The 27,912-nt window shown below is 40.4% G+C and overlaps 1 protein-coding gene across 1 annotated transcript; it reads left to right on the top strand.

The window, feature by feature from the left end:
* The first annotated feature begins 208 nt into the window (after nt 1-208).
* dcn (decorin) lies at nt 209-22,890 on the top strand. The gene is made up of 8 exons (XM_085436552.1): nt 209-387; nt 10,505-10,725; nt 15,534-15,646; nt 16,761-16,974; nt 18,129-18,242; nt 18,494-18,587; nt 19,866-20,004; nt 21,438-22,890. Exons 2-8 carry the CDS (start codon nt 10,524-10,526, stop codon nt 21,636-21,638), a joined length of 1,077 nt encoding a protein of 358 aa, XP_085292678.1. The 5' UTR covers nt 209-387; nt 10,505-10,523; the 3' UTR covers nt 21,639-22,890.
* Nucleotides 22,891-27,912: the final 5,022 nt, after the last annotated feature.

Here is a 27,912-nt window from a genome sequence, read left to right as displayed (position 1 = left end):
TCTGTCTGCTCGCCCTCTTTTTCTCTCTCCTTCTTTTCCTTCCTCCCTTCCCCATTCCCAGCTGTTTTTGGAGCACACAAGCACGAAGGAAGTTCTCCACCAATTGTTTCGGTCCTGAGAGGAGCTCCGCAGTTGGACCCCTCCCCCTTTCTGTCTCACTCCCCTTTCCCTCCTGCTACTCTTTTCCTCTCTCACCCTCTCTCTCTCTCTCTCCCCTCCCCTTGTTGTGACAGAGCACACCTGCTTGATCTTGGCTGCATGCGCTCCGAGTCCAATTACCCCATAGGCCCTCTCAGCCACTTCACAGTCTCATCCCCCTGCTCGACTGGATTTTGGGAGTCAAGCTCATCTCAACCACTCTCTTTGCCTAGCTTCCACTGAGAACAGGTAGGTTAATCTTTTAACTCTGATAAAGGATGAAAATCTGAGAATGAATGAGTGATCTTAGCTCAAGAACAACGACTTGGGCTTGACTGTGAACAGATTTGTTTAGTTTGAGAATAGTTTTGAGATAACTCTTCAGATTTTTGTATCATTTAATGTCTTGCTTACACATATAGGGATGAATTAGGAACATCTCTTTGTCCATTATATAAAACTGACATTATTTGCTGACGATGTTATTTTCTAAACATGTGTCTACATGTGAGGCAAAGTGGGTTTAAGTGTGCCTCCTTTCATACTTAATTTTGCATCTGTGTGCATGTGTGTGTTGTATATATTCCCGATTTGTTGCCAAGCCTTGTTCCCACAGCACTCTTGGCTTTGTGATGAGACTTTAATCATTCCCAGTCCAATCTCCATACAGCTCTGAAAGCAGCGACTAGGGAAGGGGGTGTGGTAGTGCTGTTGATACCAGTACCTCGCTCGTCTGCCAAAAAAGTATTATTTTTTCCCCGTATTTGATCTCCAAAGTATCCACCAGTGAGGACTGTGTGAAGTTCTCTCACTTTACAGTTTTAACTTGCATTTCTAATTTGTTGGTTTTTATGGCAGCTGACCAGAGAAGTGTTTGGCCACTTATTTGTTGACTGTTTAGATGTAACCCTTATGTCAGGGGATTATTCAAATGTGTTGTATTTTTACATGGCAATAGAATCAGATTTGCAATGCTTATGGAAGGGTTTAAGAGAGGAAAAGGGAGAAAACTTGGACTTTCTTTCTCCTTAACTTGGTTAATTCTTTTTGTCATTATTTGCTAACGTCAGTGGAAAAGATTCTGATTTGTTGCATTCATTTTTCCCTCTCCCTCTCTCTTTCTCTCTTTGTTTAGCTTTCTTTTTCTCTCTTTTTTTCCTTTCCCTGTGGCGTATTGGCCAGTCTACAAGTAAATGAGTGGAGAAAAAAAGTTGAAACGACAACAATGAGGATTTCTTTGTGTTTATTCAGCCCATCACTGCATGTCAAGATGTTGATTGGAAAGGTTGTTGCTGGTGCTTCTCACACTTTCCATTTCAGTGACTCATTTCAGGCCATTTTAACCCCAATCCCTTATCTGTCTGCTCAGTGAACCTGTTTCCTTTCAGTACATACCTCCTCTGTCCGCCGTGGCATTTGCAACTGTGTTTTCACAGAAGCAGAGCAGCGCCCAAATTGCTAGGGGCAACTTAAAGTGAGAAGAGGAGATGAAAAAGGAGGAGATGAAAAAAACCCTCTACCTGGCAACACACAGCACCATTAATCCTGTAATGGTACAGCTTCCTCTATCAAAGAGGTCTGAAGACTTCCCGGCAAGCCACCACACAACTCTGAGCTAACTCATTACATCCTTTCTTTGCCAGCAGAGAAAAAAACTTAATAAGGCTCAGCTGCACTGAATGACACTGAATGGAATGGAGTAAAACTGGGGAAAACTTAGAAACAACACAGAAAGAAAAATGTCACTTAGAATAGAATCGAAGCCAAAAAGAGGCATACACATTGTGCTAAAATACACCCAGAGCAATAAAAGTACTCCTCCAGATCATAGTTTCTTGGGCTAAGCAGCTGTTTAATGTTTGAACCAGAAACCAGAAATACCAGATTTTAAACTAAAAGCTGGACGGCATTTTTTTCCATTTGGAATTCAATTGTTTGGGTCAAAAAAAGGAAAAGAACAATGGAACTTGAATGGACATCAGCCTTGAAGTATTTTCCCCCTGTGTGTGTTGGAATACCAGAAAGTTCCACATGTCAGTCCTTCAGGCCAAAGTTAAGGGGTCAGACAGAGAAAGAAAATACCAAAAGCTATGAGAGAAAGGCTTGGCAAGGAAGGAAGAGAGCACAAAATGGGAGGAGGAGATGGAAAGAGAAGAAAGGTGGAGAAGGTTGGGCAGTTTGTCCACGTCTGTACAGCACAGACGTTTGATAATGGGACTGAGGCTGATGGCAGGTTGACAGCTCTTCACATGGAACAGCTGAAATGTGGTTTAACCACTCACTGGCTTTCTCATACTTTGATTCCAAACACCAGGCAAGGTTTTAAGACCCAAGAAGTTCTTTCAGTTATATTTTTTAGTCTGAAACTTTTAGTTTCTCTATGAAGAAACTACTTTGAATCATAGTGGTGAAAAACCCTTGGGTTTTTCTTGGAGCCTAAAACATCCCATCATGCAGATATACACGGAAGGAAAGACTGATTTGGCTTTACTCATATTAATTTTAGAGAACTCGTTGGCACTGACATTGTTTGTTGGCAGTGCCTGTGCATATTTTCAGATGTTCATGTTCTCCCTCACAAAATCCCCCAAGTATGTATCAGAAATTCGTTGACTGTAACGACCACTGACTTGTTGGGTAACTGCTGAATTAAAAGTTCTCAGTAATTTTACCATAGTCATCAATCAAGCATATGTGTTTGTGCAATCATGTGGGAGGGGGAAACATATTCATTTGCTGATAGGTTAAAGGGGCCACATGTGTTTTAAATGTCCTGTGGCCTTGTAAATACCTTCCAGTGATTCATGGCCTGCAGACACTCTGCTAAGTCAGGAGCAGGCCTGTGGAGAGTTAAGAGAAGAGGAGCGAGGTAGCAGACAAGGGTCGAGAGTGGCAGTTAGCGTCTGCTTTATGGTGATTGGTTCATCATGGTTTGATTTGTTCAAATTAAAGCCCTGTGGTGTTTAAAGCTCGAATCTGTTTCTGTTCTGCTGTTGCACTTTGGTCGATCGAAAGTGACGAAGCATAGAAGGGAAAATTGCTTTACTCCCTCTTGCAGGCTCCGTTTCCTGTCTGGGATTCATTAGTAATGCTGAGGCCAGTTTTAGGGGAGAGTGGAGGGAGGGAAGGGAGATGAGACAAAAGTTGAAGACAGGAGAACTGACAAGGATGCCACCGCCACAGGAAATGTCAAACCCTTCCCCCCCTTTTTTTCATTAGTAGCCTGGACTGATGAATCCCAGGTTTCAGATACGTAAGAAAATATTGTTGAATGGTAACCTTATCGATTAAAGCTTTTCACAGTTGCCCGAGCTTTTCACATTGCTATACCTAGTTTGATTCTTTGGTCAATGCTTTGAGAAGCCTTTGATGATCACTGGAAGCCCTTTCAAAGTCTTTGGAAGTCATTAAACCATCAGTTGTCTCAGTGCAGTAAAATACGACGATTAAAAATTGCTACTACACCAGTATCTTGATCCAAGTGTGTTTTAAATCTCACTATAAAGCCAAACATATTTCTCAAGTTAGGTTCCAATGAATGGCTATATATCACTTCTGCACATGCTAATCTTTGTTTTACTGATGAGGACATTTTTTGCAGCACTGTTTCTCAAACATGCATTTGTTTTTAAAGTGCAAGTGTTTGCTTCATAGCTCAATAACAGGAAACCTTTTGTCTAGCAGCTTTTGCCAATTAGTTTCTGTCCACTTTTTGTCAACAAAGAATTTCTCATTGTCACCTTCCAAGCTGGCATACAGCCACACCATCAACAATATTCGTCATGTTCCTCGAATAAAGCCACTCTGACCTGAAAGATCAAGCAGGGAGGTTTGGAAGATGGTTTAATGCGGTTACTATTTGTTCACACTTTCATGCGCGTTTAATTTGAAATGTAATTTAGAGATTTTACAAACATTAAATCACTAAAAAAATATATTAAAGTTGGGTTTTTTTGTTTTTATTTTTAATAGAAATAAAAGATGTTTTCTGCATTTTAGGAACAAAATGATAAAATTTTCTAGTGTTATGTTTGTATCTCCAGCTTGGTGGTGTCCTCTGTAAAACTGGAAGTGATAAAGTGAATCACATTTATCCTGTAACAGAAAGTTGTATCTTCTTAGAGGGAATTAGAAATGCACACACTGGTGTGATCTGGGGTTTTGCAGGGTCAAGTCATGTTCCTGCATGCTGTTCAGGGCTGACAGCCCTTCGGGTTGTTTGAGAAGCCATATTTCAGATTTGCAGGCCAATCCTTCGGGGCCTGTAGATGCATCTGAGCAGACTGGTAATTAAGGAAGCAATGCCTGGGGTGCAGCAGGTTGAATTTTAACTTTTTCATTGTGTCTGTGGGTTTTTAGAGTAAACATTAAAGCTTACAGAAAGACTTTGGGTGACCAAAATTTTTAGTTACTAGTTACTAGTTTATAAATTTCTACACCTCTTGACCCAAAAACGCCTAACTTAATAATGCTAATACCACTTAAAGTTTATTCTGCAGCTATGATTCCAATTTCTTAGTTAACGTCCCAAAGAACAATCTCTGTCTGAAAAGCTTTTAGTTTTATTTTTCTTGGGTTTGTTTCAAATAATTTTACTCTCATCATCAGCAACTCCTAAATCTTTATATAAATCATGAAGTAGTAAGCAGTAAGCTTTGTGTTTGCAGTATTGCTGCAGCAGTTAAAGGCTAACAGAGCTCAGTTTGAGATTGCTCTCATCTCGTTCTTCCTTTTGCATGTCTGGCTTCCATTAAAAGATGCTGAAGTGTTTATGGACACCGTCTGACAGATTGATGGCAGGGAAACTGAAATTCTGCACCAGTGAACATGTTCATGTATATCTAGTTGTGTGTTTTTGGCCAGAGGTCAAAGCAGACAGATAAGGTTCAGTAGTCCTTGGTTATGTGTGCCCATTTCTGTTCTGTTCTGTTCTGTTAAATAAACCTGGTTTTGCTGATTAATTTGAGTTTTCAGCCTCTGAAATGTGCCAGATGTAAGGAGTTTACAATATCAGTAGTTCACTGAAAAGATTGGCAAAGTGGCTTGAAATAGTTAAACTATAATGCTTTAGCAAATGAATTATCATGCAAAACAGGTCCATCCAATTTGACATAGATACTTTGTTATAGATACTGTGTCAACAGCACAACATGATGTTGGTTATAGTTATTTTGGTACCATATGATCTGGCATCCACTGGCTCATAATACTCATAATACTGGCCTACGAGTGCCTTACATCCCAAAATCCAACAAAATTAAAGAACACTGCATTCAGTTTCGTAGATGAGGTTTTTATTGGATTGAATTTTCTGCTTTGATTAGATATGAGAGCCTAACACAGCCAAGATTACGCAGCCCTTGGAAGACTGGAACAACTTGTCCTCTGGATCAGATGTTTGCTGAGACCAGAGCTTTTTCATTCAACACATTCAAGTAAAACAAATGCAACATGTTTTTAAAGCACAGAAAGTTGAATCTGGACATTAAACACATGATCATGTGACACAATTCCAGTTTCTAATTTCCAACCTATAGAATCAGCTGCTTTGTTTTGGGGGGGGGGGGGGGGGGGGGGTTTCTGGTTTTTGCACTTCATAGCAAAACAAGGAAAGTTAAGAGGCAGAAACGAACCTATCGAACTTGATTCCCCTCTGAATGGATGTGATTTCAAGCTTGGTCACACTGTATGCAAGCACTGTAACCGCTGGACTGAAGCTGTACAGTGTGTCAAATCGGTGGCTGTTTTGTGGACAGAGACTATAATTACTGCTCATGTTGAGAGTCACTTTGAGCCGTGATCCCCATGACCCGACACAACCTTAACCAGGATTTGCACTACGTCAGCACTCACTGTCACTCCCATTCTCTTAAAAGCTTACAAAATAGTTTAAGCAACAAATCTAGTATTTTCATTGTGACATGCCTAATAATAGAATAGAAAAAGTACTACAGTACAAAAAACAACACAGGTACCTGTGTTAACACACATTAAAACAAACTTTTTGTTTCATCCACACTTGAGAAGACCTTAACATGAACCCAGTCACACAAAAAAAACCCCAATAAAATAAACATATGGGCCACTAACATCCTATGTGTGCTCAGAGGCCATATAAGCAACCTCGGAGTCACTTTTAACCCTGGCCAGCTGATGGTTTTTGTTAAGTTTCATCATCCTGGTCATGATGCTCAGGTCAAGGTCGGCTGCAGACCAGCAGCTCCAAAATTGTTTGTTAGCAGCTGTGGCTCAAAAGCGCCCTTCAATTATTGTGGCACCACGAGGGAAGGAGGAACGTTTGGCTTTAAGGTTGACAAGCAGATTGCTGGGTCTTTGAGACTCTGCATGCGTGTGTGTGTGTGTGTGTGTGTGTGTGTGTGTGTGTGTGTGTGTGTGTGTGTGTGTGTGTGTGTGTGTGTGTGTGTGGTTATCTTTAGAAATAGAAAAAAAAGGAAGTAGGATTCTCCCAGCGACTCCACTTGTACTGTAGATATAGACCCATACAGAAGATGAAGTGTTCGACAAGCAAACGATCATTAGATATGATATACAGCTGCAGCCATGAAATTTCTTGTCATGCATCTTCTTTGAATTACTGTAAAAACGCAAGCAGCTGTTAGCTAAAATGGTTATTAAAAAAAAGAAACAGGTGCAAAAAATATGAAACACGCTTAATGAAAAGGTAAAAATTAATGGAAAATGAGCCTGTAGAGGTAATCCAGGACTTCTTTGATGCTACATACTGGAACCAGAGTACTTGGTTCACCTCATGGACAGGACATTAACAGTTTTGCTGGCAGAATCACAGAACACATTAAATTTTGTGACCACACTATCTCCCCAAAAAGGATTTCATGTTGATTTATAAGATAAGATAAGATAAGATAACCTTTATTAGTCCCACACGTGGGAAATTTGTTTTGTCACAGCAGGAAGTGGACAGTGCAAAAGTTATGAGGCAAAAATTAGAATACAATAAGAATAAATACAGTACACAACTGTACAGAATAGAATAAAATAAAATACTATATACAGTAGAATAAAATAAAATAAATATACAATAAGATAAAAATAGAATACAAATACTATATACAACTGAGTAAAAATACAACGATGACAGAAAGGATTATTGCACTTAGTATTATTGCATATGTATGGATGTGTGTGCTTGATCAGTTAAAGTCTTTATTATGGAGTCTGACAGCAGTGGGGAGGAAAGACCTGCGAAATCTCTCCGTCCCACACCGTGGGTGCCGCAGTCTCCCACTGAAGGAGCTGCTCAGTGCTGTCACAGTCTGCTGCATGGGGTGGGAGATGTTGTCCATCAGGGATGACAGCTTAGCCGCCGTTCTCCTGTCACTCACCACCTCCACTGGGTCCAGAGGGCATCCTAGAACAGAGCTGGCCCTTCGGATCACCCTGTTCAGTCTCTTCCTGTCCCCAGCAGAGATGCTGCCGCCCCAGCAGACCACGCCATAAAAGATAGCAGAAGCCACAACAGAGTTATAGAAGGTCTTCAGGAGTGGGCCCTCCACTCCAAACGACCTGAGTCTCCGCAGCAGGTACAGCCTGCTCTGCCCTTTCCTGTAGAGGGCGTCTGAGTTATGAGTCCAGTCCAGTCTATTGTTCAGATGAACACCAAGGTACCTGTAGCTGTCCACAGCCTCAATGTCCATACCTTGGATGTTCAGTGGTTGCAGTGGAGAATGCTTGTGCCTGCGGAAGTCTACCACCAGTTCCTTGGTTTTACTGGCGTTGATCTGGAGGTAGTTCAGCTGGCACCAGTCCACAAAGTCTTGGGTCAGACCTCTGTACTCCTTGTCGTCCCCATCAGTGATGAGGCCGACTATTGCAGAGTCATCAGAGAACTTCTGCAGGAAGCACTGGGTGGAATTGTGGGAGAAGTCTGCAGTGTAGATGGTGAAGAGGAACGGAGCCAGAACCGTTCCCTGTGGGGCCCCCGTACTGCAGACGACCCTGTCCGACACACAGCCCTGAGTCCTCACATACTGTGGTCGGTCGGTGAGGTAGTCCAGGATCCAGGTAGTGAGGTGATGGTCCACTCCAGAGTTCACCAGCTTGTCCTTTAGAACCGAGGGAAGAATAGTGTTGAAGGCACTGGAGAAATCAAAGAACATGATTCTCACAGTGCTTCCAGCGGTCTCCAGGTGAGCGAGGGAACGATGTAGGAGGTGAATGACGGCATCATCCGCTCCAATGCCAGGCTGGTAGGCAAACTGAAGTGGGTCCAGTGATGAGCTTATTAGGCGCCGAAGCTGAGCCAGGACCAACCGCTCCAGGGTCTTCATCAGGTGGGATGTCAGAGCCACCGGCCTGTAGCTGTTGAGGTCCTTGGGGCGTGAAGTCTTTGGCACTGGTACAACACAGGAGGTTTTCCAGAGCTGTGGGACTCTTCCCAACCTCAGGCTCAGGTTGAAGAGGTGCTCCATCACCCCACACAGTTGGTCCGTGCAGGACCTGACGACCCTCGAGCTGATGCCATCTGGACCCGCTGCCTTCTTGCCATTAATCCTCCTCAGTTCCCTCCTAACCTGGGTGGTTGAGAGAGACAGGCTGGAGCCTTGTGTTGAGTGTGTATTGGATGCTGCAGTTGGGGGTGGGGGGGAGTGAGCAGGGTGAATAGAGGAGGTGTGAAGTGTCTGAGGTGGAACAGCAGCAGTGGGGGTGGGTGAGTCTGCAGCCGATGTTGCAGACTGCCTCATAGCTGAATCAAATCTGTTGAAGAAATGATTCAGTTCATTTGCCCATCTCACATCTTTATGAACAATCCTTTGGTCATTGAAAGAAATGCCTAATGAAAAGATGAAGTCTTCATGTCTAGGGATAGGGTGGAGCTGAAGGTTAAGTTGAAAATGTAAGAGCTCATAGAGGAGGAAATTCAGAAACTCTGCCAAAGCACAACAGACAGCCGACCAGTGGGCAGGCTGGAGAAAGCAAATGTCTTGGCCCACTTGATGCTGCTCATGAAAACATCTCTTGACCCTCTGTAGTTTGCATATAGACCAAATCTGGGAATGGAGCATGCAGACATCTGCAGTATGTGCTGCAGAAAGCATACTCCCATCTAGATAGCAACAGGATCACCTTCTTTGATTTTCCAAGTGAATTTATCATGAGAAGATACAGGAAATGTCAGTAGACTATCTCAGCGGTCCCCAACCTTTTTTGCGCCACGGATCGGTTTATGCCCGACATTATTTTCACGGACCGGCCTTTAAGGTGTCGCGGATAAATACAACAAAATAAAACTAGTACCGGTACCGAAAAAAAGAAGATTTATTCATAACACACGTGAAAAGACCCAGGAAAACCGAGTTAACGATAAGAACGATAACAAAATAACGCTGAAAACCAATACAAACCCTGAAAAAAATACATTTCACACCTGAGCCTCAACTCTCGCGGCCCGGTACCAAACGACTCATGGACCGGTACCGATCCGAGGCCCGGGGGTTGGGGACCGCTGGACTATCTGACAGCCAGGACTCGGTGTGAGTTTGGGTAGTGCTCTGTATGAATTGGTGATACAGTATGAAAGAGACTATATTGTCTCCTGTTCCTGTTCACCTTATACACCTCATAATTTCAGCAAAGTTTGCAATACAACCTACAGAAATACTGACAATTCTGCAGTGGTTTGCTGTATTGGTGATACAGGAGGAGAAGCATGGAGCACTACTGGATGTTTTTTCTAGAGTGGACTGGGAGGTATCATCGTGTGAATATGAAAGGCTACGTGGGCCATGGTTATGCTGGGATAGGATATTGATGTGGTGTAGGTGTAGAAGTACCCAGGGATCCACATGGATTACACAAAGGCTCTATGTAAGAAGGGGATAAGTGGATGATTTTCTCTTACAGACTGAAACTTAGGTGCCAAAAGGACAGATAAAGGAAATCTTTCATTTCATTTCATTTGTATTGTATATCTCATTCTATAAATGTTTAAATGTTAAGCCTTCTCTAGTTCCAGCAGTAACAGTAGAAATGCAGACTTGACCATGGTCACAATAAGGCTTACACGTGGATTGTAACAATGTAAAAAAAAAAAATTTTAAAATATGAAAATGAAAATATATTATTTTATATGATTGTTATTTTTAACAGTATCTGTAAGGGAACCCTCAGTCGGATGACCCTCACTAATCTCTCTAAACTAAAGGTGTTTTTACTTCTACATTTCTTATTCTTTTTCTTATAAACTGAATTCTTTTGTCTGCTTTTGACTTATTGCAGCATTCAACAGCATCCAATTCAACAGAATTTGGTATTTTCTAAACTTATTTTCTAAACTAAAAGACTATATTCAAAGTGTATCCACCCAAAACCTTCTGTGTCATTTCAGGCTCCCTACTATCAGCACCATGAGGTCTGCCTGTCTCTCTCTGCTCCTGGTCACCGCCTGCTGGGCTCTGCCCTTTCGCCAGTCTGGCTTCTTAGACTTCATGATGGATGAGGGGTCAGGGGACCCTGTTACTCAGTCCCCATTGCCCCCCGTGATTGGAGGCCCTAAATGCCCCTTCAGATGCCAGTGCCACTTGCGTGTGATCCAGTGCTCTGACCTTGGTAAGGCAATACACTTCCCAGTGGTGGTTTATATGGTTGTGTAGACTTGTTTTCTAGCACTGATTAAACAATATGAGAATTATCCATGGTTAAAGTCCAAAATCTTTCAGTATATATAGACAAACAGAACTCCATCACCTGTAAAGATATGCTTTGCATGTTTCTTTTGGGTTTGCTTGAGCACAGCTAACATCTATTTTAAGGCCTAATTCCTAAACATTTGTGAGAAGAAATGTTTTCTTCATTCAGTCCTTCATGTGCAGTCCTGTTCTAGAATCAAAATGCCTGAGCTTGTTCCACTGTACCATTCATGGCATTACATTTTTTAACTCTTTTCCTCCTCAGACACCTACTAGGGGTAACCATAGCTTCTCTTTTCTGTCATATTTCAGGCCTGCTTCCTAAAAAAAGATTGGGTGTGCATCAGGTAGTGATGGTTATTTCTCCCTGTACAGTTCACTAGTGCCACCCTATTAGTTGCCAAACCACATCTTAATTTATATATAGAGGTGTGAAAACTCATCATTAAGGGTAGTGGAGAGATCACCAAATGTTCTTTATGGGGGAAGGAGTTAAGAGCCTGAAAGAAGTCACTTGCTTTCCTCGCTCCACCCAAACCCAAAGGGTCATTGGAAGGGTGTATTGTGTTACTCATTCTTGCACAGTCCTCCAGAGAACTTGTTTTGATACATTAACTGCTTCCAGATGCTGCAAGTCTTATTTCATTTCTTGTAACAACAAGATTATCTTCTTTTTCTGGATAACAGCTTTTCTTTAATCGCAGCAGCGATTAAAGGTTAACCTGGACTTCATAAATATATTCTAGTACCGTAAATTAACCAAAAAGTGCTTCTATAAGTTTACATGGTTTATTTACCAAGGTTAGAACTACTATTAGTTGGGTTTTTCATTCATCACACTCACAACAATTTACTCAATAGTCATCTTCTTTGTTTGGACCTCATCTGCCATGTTTGTCTAATCTCATGTATGGTATACACAAAAGGTTCAGTCATCTTTCAGAATCCAACACACAAAAGTCCCTGACCTCATTTATATTTGGTTATTATGTAAAAGTGCTTGACTAGGCAGTTCGGTTTGACAATTCTTTGGCCCTGTTTTTGTTTGGAAAGTATGAGCTTCAAGAAGGAGCAGGACAGGGAGGAGTGTCACTAATGGAGGATACTAGGATGAGGAGTAGACAGACCTCGCATAAACAAACAAAAGATGTTTCAGATTCTGGAAAAGAAGCATAAGGAGACAGGCAAACAAATACGAGCAGGCGACTCAAACGGTTAAGGGACAGACAGGCAGTCACAAACACAGACGGTCAGAGAGACCAGTTCCATTATGTCATTACTCCAAGAGGGGCCGTGAGCAGCAGCACTTTCCCCAAAGATACAACTCTATTCTCCACTCTTGCATCAGCACTATTTTCCAGATCCCCCATCTGCTCCGCAGATCTGCTGGCACATCCACAATAGACATTCAAATGCTCAGATACACACACACACACACACAGGAATAAACATTGCATGTGTTTGGACACACACAAGTCTGGCCATAAAATGTCTGAAAGAACTCAGAGATTTGGATTTTTCTCAGTGAGGCTGATTGCTGCTGGCACGATGACAGTTAAAACATTCAGGGGGAAAACCGGTGTAAGGGTCAAAAGTTGCGATTATATCTGTAAGAAAGAGGTTTTGCTGACAGGCTGCAGAACAGCTTTTCTTTTTCCATTACAAGTAATAAAATGGCGCAATCCCCCATTAAACCTGTAAAGCTAATTGTCTTTTAAAAATATATGACGGTATAAAGTGAGCAACCTGGGCATCACACCCTTCTGAACAACCCAAAAAAGTCCCAAACTTCCCAAGAGCCATTTGGTTCTGTGACAACTCATCCTTCCCAGACACAGTTCCAGAAAACGACAGGAAATTTCATAAATAGTGTCATTAATTCTTTGTAAGGCTCCAAATTAGTCCAGTCTACTCCAAAGCAATCATGCACTTGAGATTGTAATCACTCTGATATAAAACTGAGTGATTAGTGAAGTGAGGACAAAACTCGAAGCCCAGTTTTTTCTTGCTCATTTCCCGATTGCTAACAGATGAAAAACAAGAAGTGAAACATTCAGTTAATTTATGCTGTAATTTTAAACATTTTTTAACATTAGACTTTTGCTATTGTGTAATGAGGCGTTTTTCTTTCAAGCTTTGCTTTCGCAGTACATTTGACAGCTTGGCTACAGTTCATTAACCACATGAGGTTAACTTAAAGTCTCCAGTCACACAGGCTCAGAGAACGATCAGAGACCCTCCGGTAACCACCTGCTTCTAGGGGGAAATGTTTATTCCCAAGCTAGTTGACCAAAACTTCCTTGTTTTGGTCGCTAGCGTATTGGTGCTCTCATAGTATGAATGGAGGTAATAAAGTTGCCTACTGGCCAGCTACTGTCCAAGCTGTAGTGAAACTGTGAAAACTAACCAGAAATGAAGACCGTTTGCCTTCAAAGTTAAACCTGCAACTTTTGAAATGTTTTGGCTGCAGTGCCGAGGCTCAGATTTTATTTTTAAGGCAGCTAGGCAGCGAGTATTTGCAGAACAACATGAAAAACTACAGACAACCACGCCAACTCATTTCACCCACGAGAAAGCCAGCAACCTTCAGGAATCACTACTAACCAGTCCAGGGATACAGATTTGTCCCTAGCAACCAGTGATTGTATCACATACAGGGCAGACAGCTCTCCAACATAGCGTGCATGACATCACATGGAGAACATTAATTAAGCCAAACTTCGTGTCCAGAAAACAACGCATTTGTTGGGCCTTATGGAGTTCATATTCAGGTCATTTATGGCTCAACTACTTTGAATCACATCAGATTGCATGATCATTGCACAACGCCCTTTATCTTGAATGTTTTTGAGTTTCTTGCGAGATTTTTTTCCACACATGAGATGTCAAATCATTATTCACACTCAAATAGAAAACATTCCTTTTTAGCCAAGTTTTAAGTTAAATGTTTTGAAGGGGTGGTTTTTAATTAATTTGACACTCTTATTATAAAAAATGAATCTGCAGATGAAACATGCCGTCATAAAACCATGTATTTTGTTGGATAGTCAGCACCACATGTTCCACCCATTTTTCTTCTAAACCTCCGGTGACATGGAGTACTTATTAAGCTGTATTTGTCACCAGATAGTTGACTGTAAATTGTAATAAATAGTGTCTAGCTGAGGCAGATGACAGATGTTGGAAACTAGGTTAAGGCCATATTTTTCAGCAGTTGTCATTTGCCTGACATATTAATATATATGGCGTATTTTTTGCTTCTATTAGAAACCACAAACACATCCTTTTGAAAGTTTTTCCAGCTGGCTTTCTACAAAATTGTTGCTTTTACAATAGAGGCATCAAAAAATGAGTTTTAGGCCCGTGGAAGCAGAGATGTTTTGACTTTTTAGAAAAGAATAATAAAAGGTGTGTGTGTAAGACTAGAGCTATACAGTGCAGTGATGTAATGATGACCACAAACTGCTGTGTTAATGTGTCATGCACTGCCAAGTTGGAAAAGCTGACAGAAAAACAAACCAGCAGGAAATAATGTTTGGGTGAGCCAAACAGAAGTAGTCACAAGTTATTGAGCCAAAATTTGTCAAGACATACGTATGGAGTGGAGAAACAGAGTGTAACCTTTTTTGTTAAACAGTTTATTCTACGCCTCTTCCTCTCAAATGTAAACTGCCCATTAGGAATCTCGCCGTATGTTTTTTTGTATCACCACCGAAGCATAAAAATCTCCTAGATGTCTTCATTCAACTTTTTTGAAAACTTGTCTTTCACATCAGATGCCTTTTTTTTAATTTGCTCATGACGTGCCGCGCTAAAGTCCAAGCAAAAGGATCTCATGTGACCTCAGTGTCCAGGTATGCAGTTGCATTAATGCCAAAGGAAATTTGTTTCAAGGTCCATTTCCACCATGTGTGCCTCGCAGCACATCAAATAGTTTTTCTGTCCCTTTGGAATGTCTGTTCTTAAGATCTTAAAGTCAAAGCACCATCCTGTACTGTTAGATATTCCCAAGCCAGTATGCAACAGACATCATGGAGAGGCTTTATTCAGTAACACTGCAAGGCAGACAAACACACAACAGTTATCACATGTGGATTTGTAAGTTTAAAGGACCTAAAAATTAACTGTGTGAAATTGTGAAAAATTTGTTTTTCTTGGCTGTTCAAATTAAAAACAAATCATCAAATCAGCTACACCTGTTTTTGTTTATTGCTTTGAAAAATCGAAATCATCGATTCATCCACACTATCAAAAAAAACTGAGTGATGCTCAAAAAAACATGTTTTTCAGTATCAATCTGATTATTTTTATGGGATGGTTTAAAAATCCACACATGTTAGCTGACAAAAAAAAATCCTCCTTCCCAGGATGAAGACCAGTAACTCAAGACATCACATTCAAACATCTGTGTCCAAACTGTCTTTCCTGCAGCTCATGCTGAGCACACATTGCCTCTGGCAACAGCACAAAGTTCCACAAATACACACTACACATTTTCACACAGTCGGACAAAGGCGGACAGAAACCAGGGAAGAATAGCGGGTAATCGTTTTGTATCCATTTCCTCTTGGGGTCAGAGTGTGGTTAACCTCTCAACACCTGAACCACCACTGTCACCGCCTTACTCCACCATCCATCATTCCGATGGATTTATTGCACTTGTATGCTGCTGACTGTCATAACCACACATGCAGTTAATCAGGTTCTTATTGAAATCGCCTCCTTTAGGCCTGAAGGCTGTCCCTGAGGATATTCCAGATGACACCACCCTGCTGGACCTGCAGAACAACAAGATCACTGAGATCAAGGAAAATGACTTCAAGAACCTTAAAGGACTACACGTAAGAGATCATTCGCTTTCACAGGGTCGCGTGCCCATGAACCATTTGTTATTCCCAACATTATATAATGTCTGAAGTTATGTAACTATAAAACTCACCACAGCTGTCTTTCAACATAAAACTTGATTATCCACACTGGGAAACATCTTGTCCATCCATCCATCCATTCGCTTCCGCTTATCCTTTTCTGGGGCGCTGGAGCCTATCCCAGCTGTCATAGGGCGAGAGGCGGGGTGCACCCTGGACAGGTCGTCAGTCTGTCGCAGGGCTAACACACAGAGACAGACAACCATTCGCACTCACGTTCACTCCCACATTCACACCTATGGGCAATTTGGATTAATCAATTAACCTAACCCCACAAATTGCATGTCTTTGGACGGTGGGAGGAAGCTGGAGTCTTGTATTAAATCAATTTTTTGATGTTGGATAGATCCTCCACCTCCATAAAGCACCACCTCCATTTCCCTATACAAATAGTAAATACCACGACTGCCCCTCTCACAGTCCCCCAGTCCATGGAAAGCATTATCCCTATAGGCCTCACAGCCTTACACCTCTGAACTCTCGTAGCTTTCCTTCTCGCAATAAATGCCTCAGTCTGACAGCCAGAGCTGTTTCCAATGTAATGTAACTGGCCTCACAAGGGGATTGGTCCACATACCACATATTGCTTCATGTCTGCTCCAAGAGAGGGCAACAGCAGGAGTGAGATTCCTCTGAAAATGCATTAGTAATAACACCCACCACCACAACATCTGCTGGGTTCAAAATATCTTTTGTTTTTGTTGCGGTTTTATTCGGAAAGTACGATTTCTTTCACAGTCCTATGGTGCATATAGCCATGAAACTTTCTCAGTGGAAAAACTAGAAGCCACCAAGGTGTAAAGTTTCAAATAAATGTTCAAATTCCATATAAATAAATATCAAACAGTGATCTGGATGTGAAACGCTGCTGCTGTATTTTCTAGACTGAAATGTTGCTGTTAATGCCTTGAACTCATCATTTCATGCATTTTTAATTAACTTTAACACTGTTATAGACACTAGGCAGCAATAAAAACATTTTACAGTCAAGAATATCATATTATTTCCCTTGTATTCCCTCTTACAGGCTCTGATCCTCGTGAACAACAAACTCACTATCATCCACCCCAAGGCCTTCAGCCCTCTGACCAAGCTGCAGCGCCTGTACCTGTCAAAGAACTTGCTAAAGGAAATGCCGGCTAACATGCCAAAGAGCCTGCAGGAGCTTCGCATCCATGAGAATGAGATCACCAAGATTAAAAAGGCCTCTTTCCAGGGCATGTCCCATGTCATCGTCATGGGTATAAAAATTTACTGATATAGTTACCACATTATATTTATACATATTCTTTTGCTCTTCCCTCAAGTAATTACATACAGAGGAATAGCTAGCAGGTCTGATTTACATTTTAAAAGAAGCAAACTTGCTCATGTAAACACACAGAGTATGCAGCTGGTGGCTTGACGGCCTCTGGGAAGGTTGATTTAATGTTTTGTGTGTGACCTGTTAATGTATTCTCTATTGTGTCTTAAAATACAACCCCCACTTCTTTTGCAGAAATGTACAGTTTACAAATCAAATGTGCATATTTGGGCAATGAGCTGTACTGCTGTTTATCCATCTAGATTGTTTTGCTATGAGTTGATCCAAATTTTGGAGATAGTGTCTCCGTTCTTCTGAATATTCTCTGCAGAAGGATCTGTGCTTTTCCCTTGGCTCGGTTCTAATGTTAGCTGATTGCACGCTTGTGCAAATTTCATACATGAAATCGCAAAGTTGTTCAGCATAGTGAAGCCTACAAGCAAGATAAGGCAGAGCCAAATGTAACAAAACTCCCTGCGTTCTCCTAAAATACCAACACATCTTCCCAATTTGGTGTGACACTTTCCCAATCATATATGTAGAAAATGATGAGCTTACAGTTTTTATAGCTTAGAATTTGGTGTTTAGGTTCAATTATCAATTCTTCTGCTGTAATAATAACAATATCAAACTTAAGTTGTTTGATTAAAATGTACTGGAACACTAAAAGGCAGGAGTTGTTTATCTTCACTATATTTGCAAGATTAAAGAGGTTTTCACTACTGAAATCTCCAAATCTGGGCAACTAACAACAAAACTTGCTGTGAATTGTCCCATTATTTTCCTCCTCACTTTGATAACTCATATCTAACTCTTAAAATTCCCTGTCCCACAAATAAAGTATCATTGTGTCACTGATTAAACTAAAGCCAGCGTGTGGATTCAATCAGCTGAAATACAGTGAAAGTGGTATGAGAATGATGCTCCGTCTGTGACAAACCAGGAAATCTGGCATGGAGAAAGATGACTGTGCAAACAGAATTATTTCATTAGTCAGCCCTCGTTGTTCCCGTAACACATCCAGGGAGGAACTAATTTGGGATCCATTTCTCTTTTTTCGTCATGTGTCCTCAATTCCATCTTTTTTTTCAGAGCTTGGATCCAATCCTCTGAAAACTGCAGGAATTGAGGCCGGTGCTTTTGCTGACCTGAAAAGGGTGTCTTACATTCGCATTGCAGACACTAACATCACAGAGGTCCCCAAAGGTATTGTTCTCATCTATTACCACAAATAACTCCTAAAAGAAGATTTGTGCATGCGACTGGATTTTAGTTTACAGTGAAACACTTGGTTTAGTGTAAAAAGAAAAGAAAGAAGGAATACTGCATATTCCTAGACTAGAAATATCCTCTTCTTGCTTTTTTTCCCTCACAGAAGATTGAAGAAGTCATAGAAGTTGCTACCTCTTAATACCACTTGGTTTTTGATGTGGATCTATTGTCTTGTGGGTTCGCAGGTCTGCCCAGCTCTCTCTCTGAGCTTCACCTGGACGGAAACAAAATCACCAAGCTGACAGCTGACAGGCTCAAAGGCCTAAATAACCTGGCAAAGTAATATGCATATGTTTATCATTTTAAACTGTGATTTCCTTTGCATTTTGAGCTTTAAAGTGAGTGCAGGTGGGACCACTTCAATGCAGTATTAACCACTTGCAACTACATGGCCGTGAGTAGTTGTAGTAGTTGTAGATTTAATGCTTTATGCTTAGAAAAAAGGAGAAAAACTTGACTATCCAGAGTCCGGAATTTAAAAAAAAAATGCAGATGCCCAAATGGATTTAAGAGTAGAGCACTGGCACATATTTACGTGTAAGAGGGAAAAAGTTTATTATGGGGTTTGTAATTGAATGATAATTAAGCTGAGGGTGCCTGCAGTCGCTTGCAGACAGGCTGGAGTGCAGTCAGAAGGGAGCCGAGTAAGTGGGGCACTCACTCTCCTATGGTTTGGAGTTGGTTGAGTTTTGCAGAGCTAGGTTTTTCTGCAGTACATAAAGAAGAACAGTCTGGGGAGGTTCACTGGAGACTGAAGTAAGCCTCTTAAGACACGCACTTTTTTCCATTAATCCTAGGTCATCTGAATTTGTCAGCTTCAGCTCTGAATGTGCACATTTTGTCACATTTCTCTGCAGTCACTTTTGCATCATTGCTGCTCCCTTTAGGCAGCTTTTTTCTGATTTGGACAGCTGGTGGGCGTGGCTCCTATGAGTGCAGCTCTATTCCTGACATGAGTACTACATCAAGAATATCTGCTATCCCTGATATCATACAGAGCTACCAGACATTTGTACAGCAGGCTGAAGTCTAAGCTTGTGGCTCATAATTTATGATAATGTACCTTTCTGAATGAGTTACCTTTTCGAATTGTGTTTCCACTCTTTGGTTTGGCTTGTTGACCTGGAAAACTAGCTGCAGTGTTACTGTTTAAGCAATTTTCTGTCTGGAAAACCCTAAAGCCTAAACAGTGGTTTCTGGATAATCAAAATAAATGGTTTGCTCATAAATTTGACTAGAACGTGTTTATAAGATCACTGCTCAGATTATGCCAGGGATGGCATACCAAACCAGAACAAAGAACACTTTGATGCAGAAGTTGAGGGAAGAGGAGCATAAGATGCTTTTTGTTTTCCATTCTCTCATAATGAAGTAATTGAGTGGGAGATTCTGGGCTCTGCAGCAGGTGTGGATATTTTCCTGCATGCGCATTTCCTCTGGTAAATCTCTCTCACTTCCTTTCAGCTCATTTTATTAGCTATTGAGGACTTTGGAGTGAATGTCACTGGCTTAGTTTGCAATGTACTACTTTTTTCTACTTCCTGATTTTTCTTGCAGGCTGGGTCTGAGCTACAATCAGATCAGCTCTGTGGAAAACGGCACATTGGCTAACACACCCCACCTGCGAGAGCTGCACCTTGACAACAATGCTCTGACCAGCGTGCCTCCTGGCCTGCCCGACCATAAGTACATCCAGGTACATACTCATCTGATTAACGTTAGGATTATGGCACTTTTCCAGTTTTCAATACACATCTTAATCAAAGGAAGGTTGTTATTGCAACCACTTATTTCCAGCACTGTAGTTATGTTTCTCATTCTCTTATGGTTTGATCACACACAGCTCCTTTTCTCCGATGTAAACCATGCTGAAAAAGTTTACTTTGCTGCGTTTTTTCATTTGGGTTGTTTAGGTTAACAATGCTCGATTACAAGTCAGCCAAGGCTTTCATAACTCAAGTCATATGGATTCATTTTTTGTTTGTTTATTGACTGTTGGTAGCTTACACTGATACAATCTGATCTGGAAAGTAGGGGGAAAGTAGACGGGCCATTTAACGTTTAGTTTGGCACTTTGATATCTCAAATGTGGAACTACTGCTTCAATCTTATCTCAGAAGGCTCCTTCATTTAAGGTAATTCCCTGAATTTCTCAATAGATCAAAACGTATTAGATTACAAACTACCTTTTTCTGTGAATGTTGTCAAGAGCAAACATCCCAGACTTTTGGAAGAAATGAACCAGGTTGTTGATATAACTTTCAAAATTTGCAAACTATGCACAGTCTGCACAAATCCTTTACTTCCAGCACAGATTGGGACACTTCCATTCTCTGAGTCAAAAAGGATATTGTGTGATTCATCTGCAATTCCTGTTCCCAGACATCCCACGCAAGTCTGTGGAAAGCCCAAAGTGGCATGGCAATAATTAAATGACGATCAGATACAGTATGAGAAGGAGAAACTTGCAGAGGCAGCAGCAACTGTAAGCATGCTGGAGCACATTAAATAGCACACCCTCTATGAGATTTACCAATAGAATGAGCAGAAATGTATCAGCCGATGTGGACTGATAGAAGTTGCATAACAGAAGGTTTTATTGCAACTGTAAGAATATCTACACTGCGATATTTAGGGTGTTTTTTACATTAAAAAAAACAAAGAAAGGTGGACAACAATATTGTTTTTAGTGAAACCAGATGTTTAGAAAAGGTGCCACATACAAAGAAATTATTTATAGAAGTCTCTTTCATGCTTTTTGTTCCGTCTTTTGACTTTTCCATTGTATATGATGACATATTTAGCAGGGTGACTCTGAAGTCTGTAATTAACATTATAATGTTATGCCACTTTCCCGCCTTTGCTCCTAGAGCCTAGCAGCTTTGTCATTTTCCTGAGTTCTCCATATTTTTTACACACCACTTGATTAGCATGTATGCAGTCCTTTTCTCCACTGTTTTTAGTTAAACATTCTGAAGAGAGGAGGGAAAAAAGCCTAGCTTGGTTGTTGCTATCATTCATTTTGAGACATATTATTTTCCTCTTAATCTGCTTTATTCTGGAAAAGCCAAATTATTGCCATGCACGTTCGGTGACCGAATGTTGTTATTATTTTAATCCCTGCTCTAGGTGGTCTACCTTCATGCCAACAAGATTGCTGCTGTGGGAACAGAGGACTTCTGTCCTCCCGGCTTCAACACCAAGAAGGCCATGTACTCTGGCATCAGCCTGTTCAGCAACCCCGTGCCTTACTGGGAAGTTCAGCCAGTCACCTTCCGCTGTGTCTTTGACCGCTCCGCTATCCAGCTCGGCAACTACAGGAAGAAGTAGAGCGTCCTACATGCCACTGCAAGGAAGTGTGTGTTTGTAAATGAGTGTGTGAGAGTTTTGTATGTGTGAGTGTTTGACAACAGCCCCACAACACTGACTCCCTACCAACACTGCCTTTCCACAAATGATGATACAGTTAATTCGCATACTCATTTCAAAACTCTGTGGACCTCAAACACAACGTATCAGATTCAATATTCAGCTTCAAGGTTTGTGTAACGATAGTACCCACAGCTTACTGCAACTACTAGCACACTACAGTGACGCTTTCGTGCACAGGGCACATCATTCACGGGACCAGTTACGCAAGCATTAATATTGCATATATGTTCACATAAGTGCTGTAACATATTAATGTGTATAATATGTGCAATTTATTCAGTGGACAACAAATTAAAAGATGAACCCAAACCAAAAAAAAAAACCCAACAACAACAAAAAAATCTCACTCAGTGGAAATCTCAATTTAATCGCCTTTTAGACCTGTAGCATTGTATGAATTAGCTGGCCTGTAGAGCAGGCAGCAATGGGTTAACTTGTGTTTTACCCTTTAACAACCGGTATACTAGAATGTAGTAGATATTGCCTGTGTACTAGGAATAGACTTCAAAGTGTAATATTACCAAGCTGCATTTCAAGAACACAGAGTGTCTATTTGAATTGTTCTCAATCCAAGTAGAGATAAAAGCAGCAGTGATTTCATTTGCTTTGTGATATCTTGTGCTTCCTTCCATGTTGTTTTAGCTCTGGATCTTTTTATATATTTTCTCCATCACATTCCATCTCCTGTTGTGTTCCAAGTGTGTGCTTCCCATAAAACAAGGTGAAAATAGCTTGTTAAATGTAGAATAAATCATATATGTTTTAAACAGAAGCCATGCCCAAAGATTTATATGCATGCTCTTAATTTTTCCTTTCAACTTGAACCTGATGCTTTCTTTATTGTCGTGTTAATGCGTGTATGTATCTACTTCATGTTTACCTTCCCTTTATTTTTATTTTTTATTCTTTTTGTTGGAAGTTGGAGGGTCTATGTAGACTGACATGCCAGCAGCAACCATATTGGTGTGAATGTTGTATGTATAGATGCTGTATATAAATGCTGTATAAAAACCTCTCATTGCTTAAATGCACAAGCACTTACCATAGCTCAGACTTAATATATCAGCAACAAACGTGTTCCTCTTTTTTTCGGAGCAGGGGCTCCAGCTAAGTTGTCATGAACAAAATAAAAATACTAGTGGAAACAGTAGCAGTTTTTAATGGTTACAATGACCAGAATTAGCATTATTATCTTTGGTGTGAATGGAGAGTTAGCTCCAAGGTCACTGGATAGCACAAATGATCAAGCGAACGTACTAAACATGAGAAAGCTTCACTTATATGGAACATAAATTCACATCAAATTCGAATGCTAACAGGAGGCATGTCATTGAGAGAGAACCTTGGCAAAGACTGGAAATATGCAATGAAAGCGCGATGAGTTATCAAATGAAAAACACATGCACCCAAACACTAAAAATTTCAATTTCATTATTTCAGCTGACTGCATTTCAGAATAAAACCAGACTAATAAGCGATCTAGGTTTGACTATGTTTCACTTTCGATTATTTAAAAGTCATCGATTGCTTTCACTTTTATCGCAGCCTTTATCTGCTCGCGCTAAACATCAATGCTTTCTTGCCATCTGGCAACAGTAAGTGAGTCACACCATAAAAACTGTACTTCTCTACAGTTTTAATTATTTTAATTATAGTATACAGGCCTGCAAGAGCTCAACATATCATGACAGAATCAGGTGGGTTTTAGTGACTTATTACATCAAATTAAAACAGCGCTTTTCATTAAAACAGTGATTTTGAGCTGTTATGTATACTGTGTTACTCACTGGTACAATATATTACCAGTGGGGTATGTAAGAGGTGTTTTAGTGTGTTTTCTACATTTACTTATGCTGTGTATGGTTCCGGGGGTTGAAGACATTCCCAACAAGACACTTTGAGCAGATCATCAGTCGACTGTTACACTGTTTATATTTACATGTATGCTGCAAATGTTGCGTCCAGAGTGCACCCAGCCTCTTGCCCTATTACAGCAGGAATAGGTTAAAAATCCAAACTGCAAATACTACACAGTGCAATCACCATAAAGTCTCCTGTGCGGTGTGTTTGATTCTTCAGAGGAAACCAGAGCTCAGACACAAACACATCACGTACACTTCACACAGGTTACCAGGTTTGATAACAGAGCTCTATAATCACCATCACACAACATCCAGATCCCAAGGTGAGTGAAAACACTGTGGTGAAGGCTGTAAAGAGCCTTAAAAATCTAACTTATGGTAGATTAATTTGCTTCGAGCTACCCCAGCAGGCTCTAACTCATTTTGATGGGTTTTGTGGTCCGGGATGAAAAAAACAGTATTTGCAGAAGAAACATTTCTGGCCTGTGAGCCATCGGAGATTTATAGTCAAGGAGTCATTTGGGAGACTTTAATGGGAATATTTAGGTTGAAGAAAAAAGAAACTGGCCTCCCATGAGATATATATAGTGGTTAAAATTCCTGACTCCAAAAAAGGCTGTGACAAGAAGTTTTTTGTTTTTTAATATAGTTACAATATCTTATTTAATTCAAAACTGTGGTTTTATCATTATTTTTTGGCTTCTTTGAGCATTTTTCTTGTTCCTACTACACACCTTCAATTCATTCAATTCAATAGTGCTTTTTTTTGTAAGGTATTGACAGTAGAACTGTCATAGCATTAGCAGCCTGCCTTTTTTTATGATCAACACAGTGCAAAACGTCTCGCATCTTTTCCATTCAAACAGCCGTCACTATCATACCCAGTAACATAATTAGTAAATATGAAATAAGCCAGAGAAGGCCTTTAGATCATCGGATATATTGCAACGTATATACTGCTGTATTTCCTATAAAGGGAACTTACCCATGAAGTTCCCAAAAATGTAACACAGATCAAGGTTTTTTTTTTTAATTAATCCACCTTGCAGTCATGTCTATCAGTGGAAAGTCTACTTCTGTCATACTTCTGTTACAATCAAGCCAAAAAAGCAGTTTACCATGCCTTTACACTTGGACTGCTTATTGTAAAGGCAACTCTGAGGACATACATGGGAAAGTAGCAGCAGCAACAAATGCAGTGATCCTTTTCATTGGATAGTTGTTCAGCAGTCCATGTAAAATAATATGTTAGAACAGAAAACAATATAATTGGCTTATTGAAGTAGAATGAAACATATAACTCAAGAAACACAATAAACACAATTTTGTAGTACATGTACGATGACAATAAAAGGCTATTCTAATCTAGTCTTCTGTTCTAAAACACCAGACACTATTTAACCTGATGAGTTATTCAGTTTTCATGAGATCATCCTGTCATGAAAATGTTTGGGGTTTAATAATAATTTCACTTGGTAAATTAAATTAAAAACATGCTATGTTATGTTAAGTATTAACGAGTTGCCAAAAGCTCAGAACTCTCTGCCTCTGATATGACTTGGTTCTTCTATTTTCTTTAGACAAGGACAGAAAGCATCAGTGTTTGAGCTCTGGCGCTCATCCCAGGACCTCAGAGCGGGTTCAGCTAGACAACATGAATGCTCTTCAATCTGTTGCCCCCATGTGGTGGCTATCGGTAGAGCACTTTCTATTTTCCATCCGCCTTTCTGCCTCAGTCTCACACACACAGACACATGCCAGAGCAGCATGCAACTTGATCTTCTGCACAGTCGTCTATCTTCTCGTTGCCAGGACTTGTGTGTGTTTAGGCATGTGTGTCTGGTGCTTTACTTCATGTGCTGGAGAACTTGAGAAGCACTAGTTGGGGTGTGAGCATGCACAGATCACACCGATTGCTAAGAATAAGTGTCTAGTGTTATGCAATTGAAGTAGCCTGTGCCCTTCACCATGTTATGAGAGGAGAGTCGTGAGATCCTGGTGAGAAGCAGATGTGCCAATGATCCATGCAGATGTTTGCTTGAAACTACATTTATCAAATGCAGCTTATAGAAAAAACCCTGAGCTTATATCTGTCTGACTATCATCAATGTAGTATTCTCCTTAATCTACCTATCAACACCTTAACAATGTGTTAAACCCTGTTATTACTGCACGAGGTATTTTACACGAAATGTGCCTAAATTGGTCTACTTTACACTAAATCCTTTAATTTAGGGATTTAAAGAAAATTGAGGCATGTTTGTGTGTTACAAATAGACGCACAAAGCTCTGTTTTGTTAAGTAGATCCTGTCATCTAATTTTGTTGCCGGGTCACTCTTGGAGCACATGTGAGCCCATGAGACACCAGGTAAGAGAATCACTCGGGCTGCCAGGGATGAGTCTCTCTGTGTTAAGCACAGCCACATGACCACATGGTAGGAACAGAAGGTGGTGTCTGAGTGCTGTCTGAGACTTTATTAGAAGCTTCTGTGTGTCGGTGCCAAGAAGTCCAAGAATATCCTGTTTGCTAATATGCTTGCTTGGATCTCCATCCGTGTACCTGGCAGTCCATGTGCATATGTGTGTTACTTTGTTCAGTGTTCTCTTATTTTCCTATCCCCCTTTATTTTTATGCAATTATCTGTCTGAGTGCGCTGTTGATCAGAAATAAGGTCTAACATTAAGTAATGCAAATCTGTTGATTAAAAAAAGAGAATAATATGCAATGTTTTGTATACAGAAAAAAAGGTTAGTTGAAGGTTAGATGAAGTAAAAATGTGCAGACTATATTATATGGTGCACAAATGCTGTGTAAGATCCATGTGGGATTCAAAGTAGTTAGGTGTCCATTAAGGTCTCTTTTTATTGCAAAGCTTTCAAAAAAGGTCATTTGCACAAAGTTAGCATATGTACCATTTGGAATTGCGTGCTATTTTTGAGAGTCATGCAGCAGGTACTTTTAAAATCTAGATCTACCAATATCTTGCTAAAAGACTGAGGCTAAAGTTATATCTTCATTGCAGAAAATCCAGCTTCATCCCTAGTTAGTCTGAGTGACTATAGCCAATCTATGATGCTACTGTTGTAGTGAATGTATTTATTTTTTGTGTCTATTTCACATTTAATGTTAAACTAATGTGCTTTACCAGATGCCAAGTGAACTATTCACTAAAGGAAAAAAGAAGGAAAAAGGTTGGCCAGGTTGCCCAGTGAATGCTCTACTTTGCAAACCGCTAACTCATAGATTTTTTGTCAAACTACGTTGTCATCATTGAGCAATTTTTGCAACTATCATGAAGAAATTAGCTTGATATGACAAATAGTATATGTTACACCCCGGCCTAGGCAACCGGGGTGCAACGTAGAAAAATAAAAATAAGGAAAATAAAAATAAGGTAAAAACACACGAGAAAAAACTAATACGGGTTTCCGCCAAAATCATCCCAAAACGAAAGTATCAACAACTAATTTCTTTAAAGCAAAACACAATATTTATTTACATCACACACAAGGCGCCAAACTATTTACAACGGGGGGGAAGAAGATCGCGACCATGACATACAGAAACACAAGGCTTAAATACATGGAGGGAGCAATCAGGGAATGGACAACAGGAGGGAAACACAGCTGGGGCAAATCAGAACTGACGAGACAGGGAAACGTAAACTGAACACACTAAGATAACATAGACTTTCAAAATAAAGTAGGAAACACATAACAGTCACGCAAAAACAATACAATACCAACGCCAAATCGTAACATACCCCGGAGGAGCACCTAGACACTCAACTCCACACACAATTAAGAGGAAAACAGTGTTAAAAGTCAACAAGAACATGTTTTATAGGAGCAAGTAAGCTGACTAAGGATAATAACAAAACAAGAGCATAATTTCAGATTGGTTCATAAAACCATTGACAGGAACACAGCAAAGACAATGAGCAACCAAAGAAAAACACTTTTTCTAGTTACATTTGAAGAGTATTCTGTGATTTGTATGTCCATGTTTGGATGCCTTCGTCCTTTTTGTGATTTATCTGATTTTATCTGTAAAAAATAATCAAGTTCCTGTTTTGCTGCCATTTTTACTGATTCCAAAAATATCATAAACCTCAGCCATATGTAATTTACCTTGAAATTTACTAAAAGAAAACAAACATTAGGACATGTGCTATGTGGAGCTTCAGGGGTTTTTTTTTAAATGTGTGAATATTTCAATATATGATCACTAAGGTGGACTCCATCTTTTGAGCCTCTGCCATTTGAAGCATCAGTATTAGATCTTTGTTACCACCATATTGACTGCTAG

The sequence above is a fragment of the Copadichromis virginalis genome, linkage group LG17 (genome assembly GCF_057382275.1).
Source record: "Copadichromis virginalis isolate Kocher_CV1m ecotype Utaka linkage group LG17, C_Virginalis_male_GT1.1, whole genome shotgun sequence".
Classification (NCBI taxonomy): domain Eukaryota; kingdom Metazoa; phylum Chordata; class Actinopteri; order Cichliformes; family Cichlidae; genus Copadichromis; species Copadichromis virginalis.
This window is presented reverse-complemented; position numbering and strand designations above follow the sequence as displayed.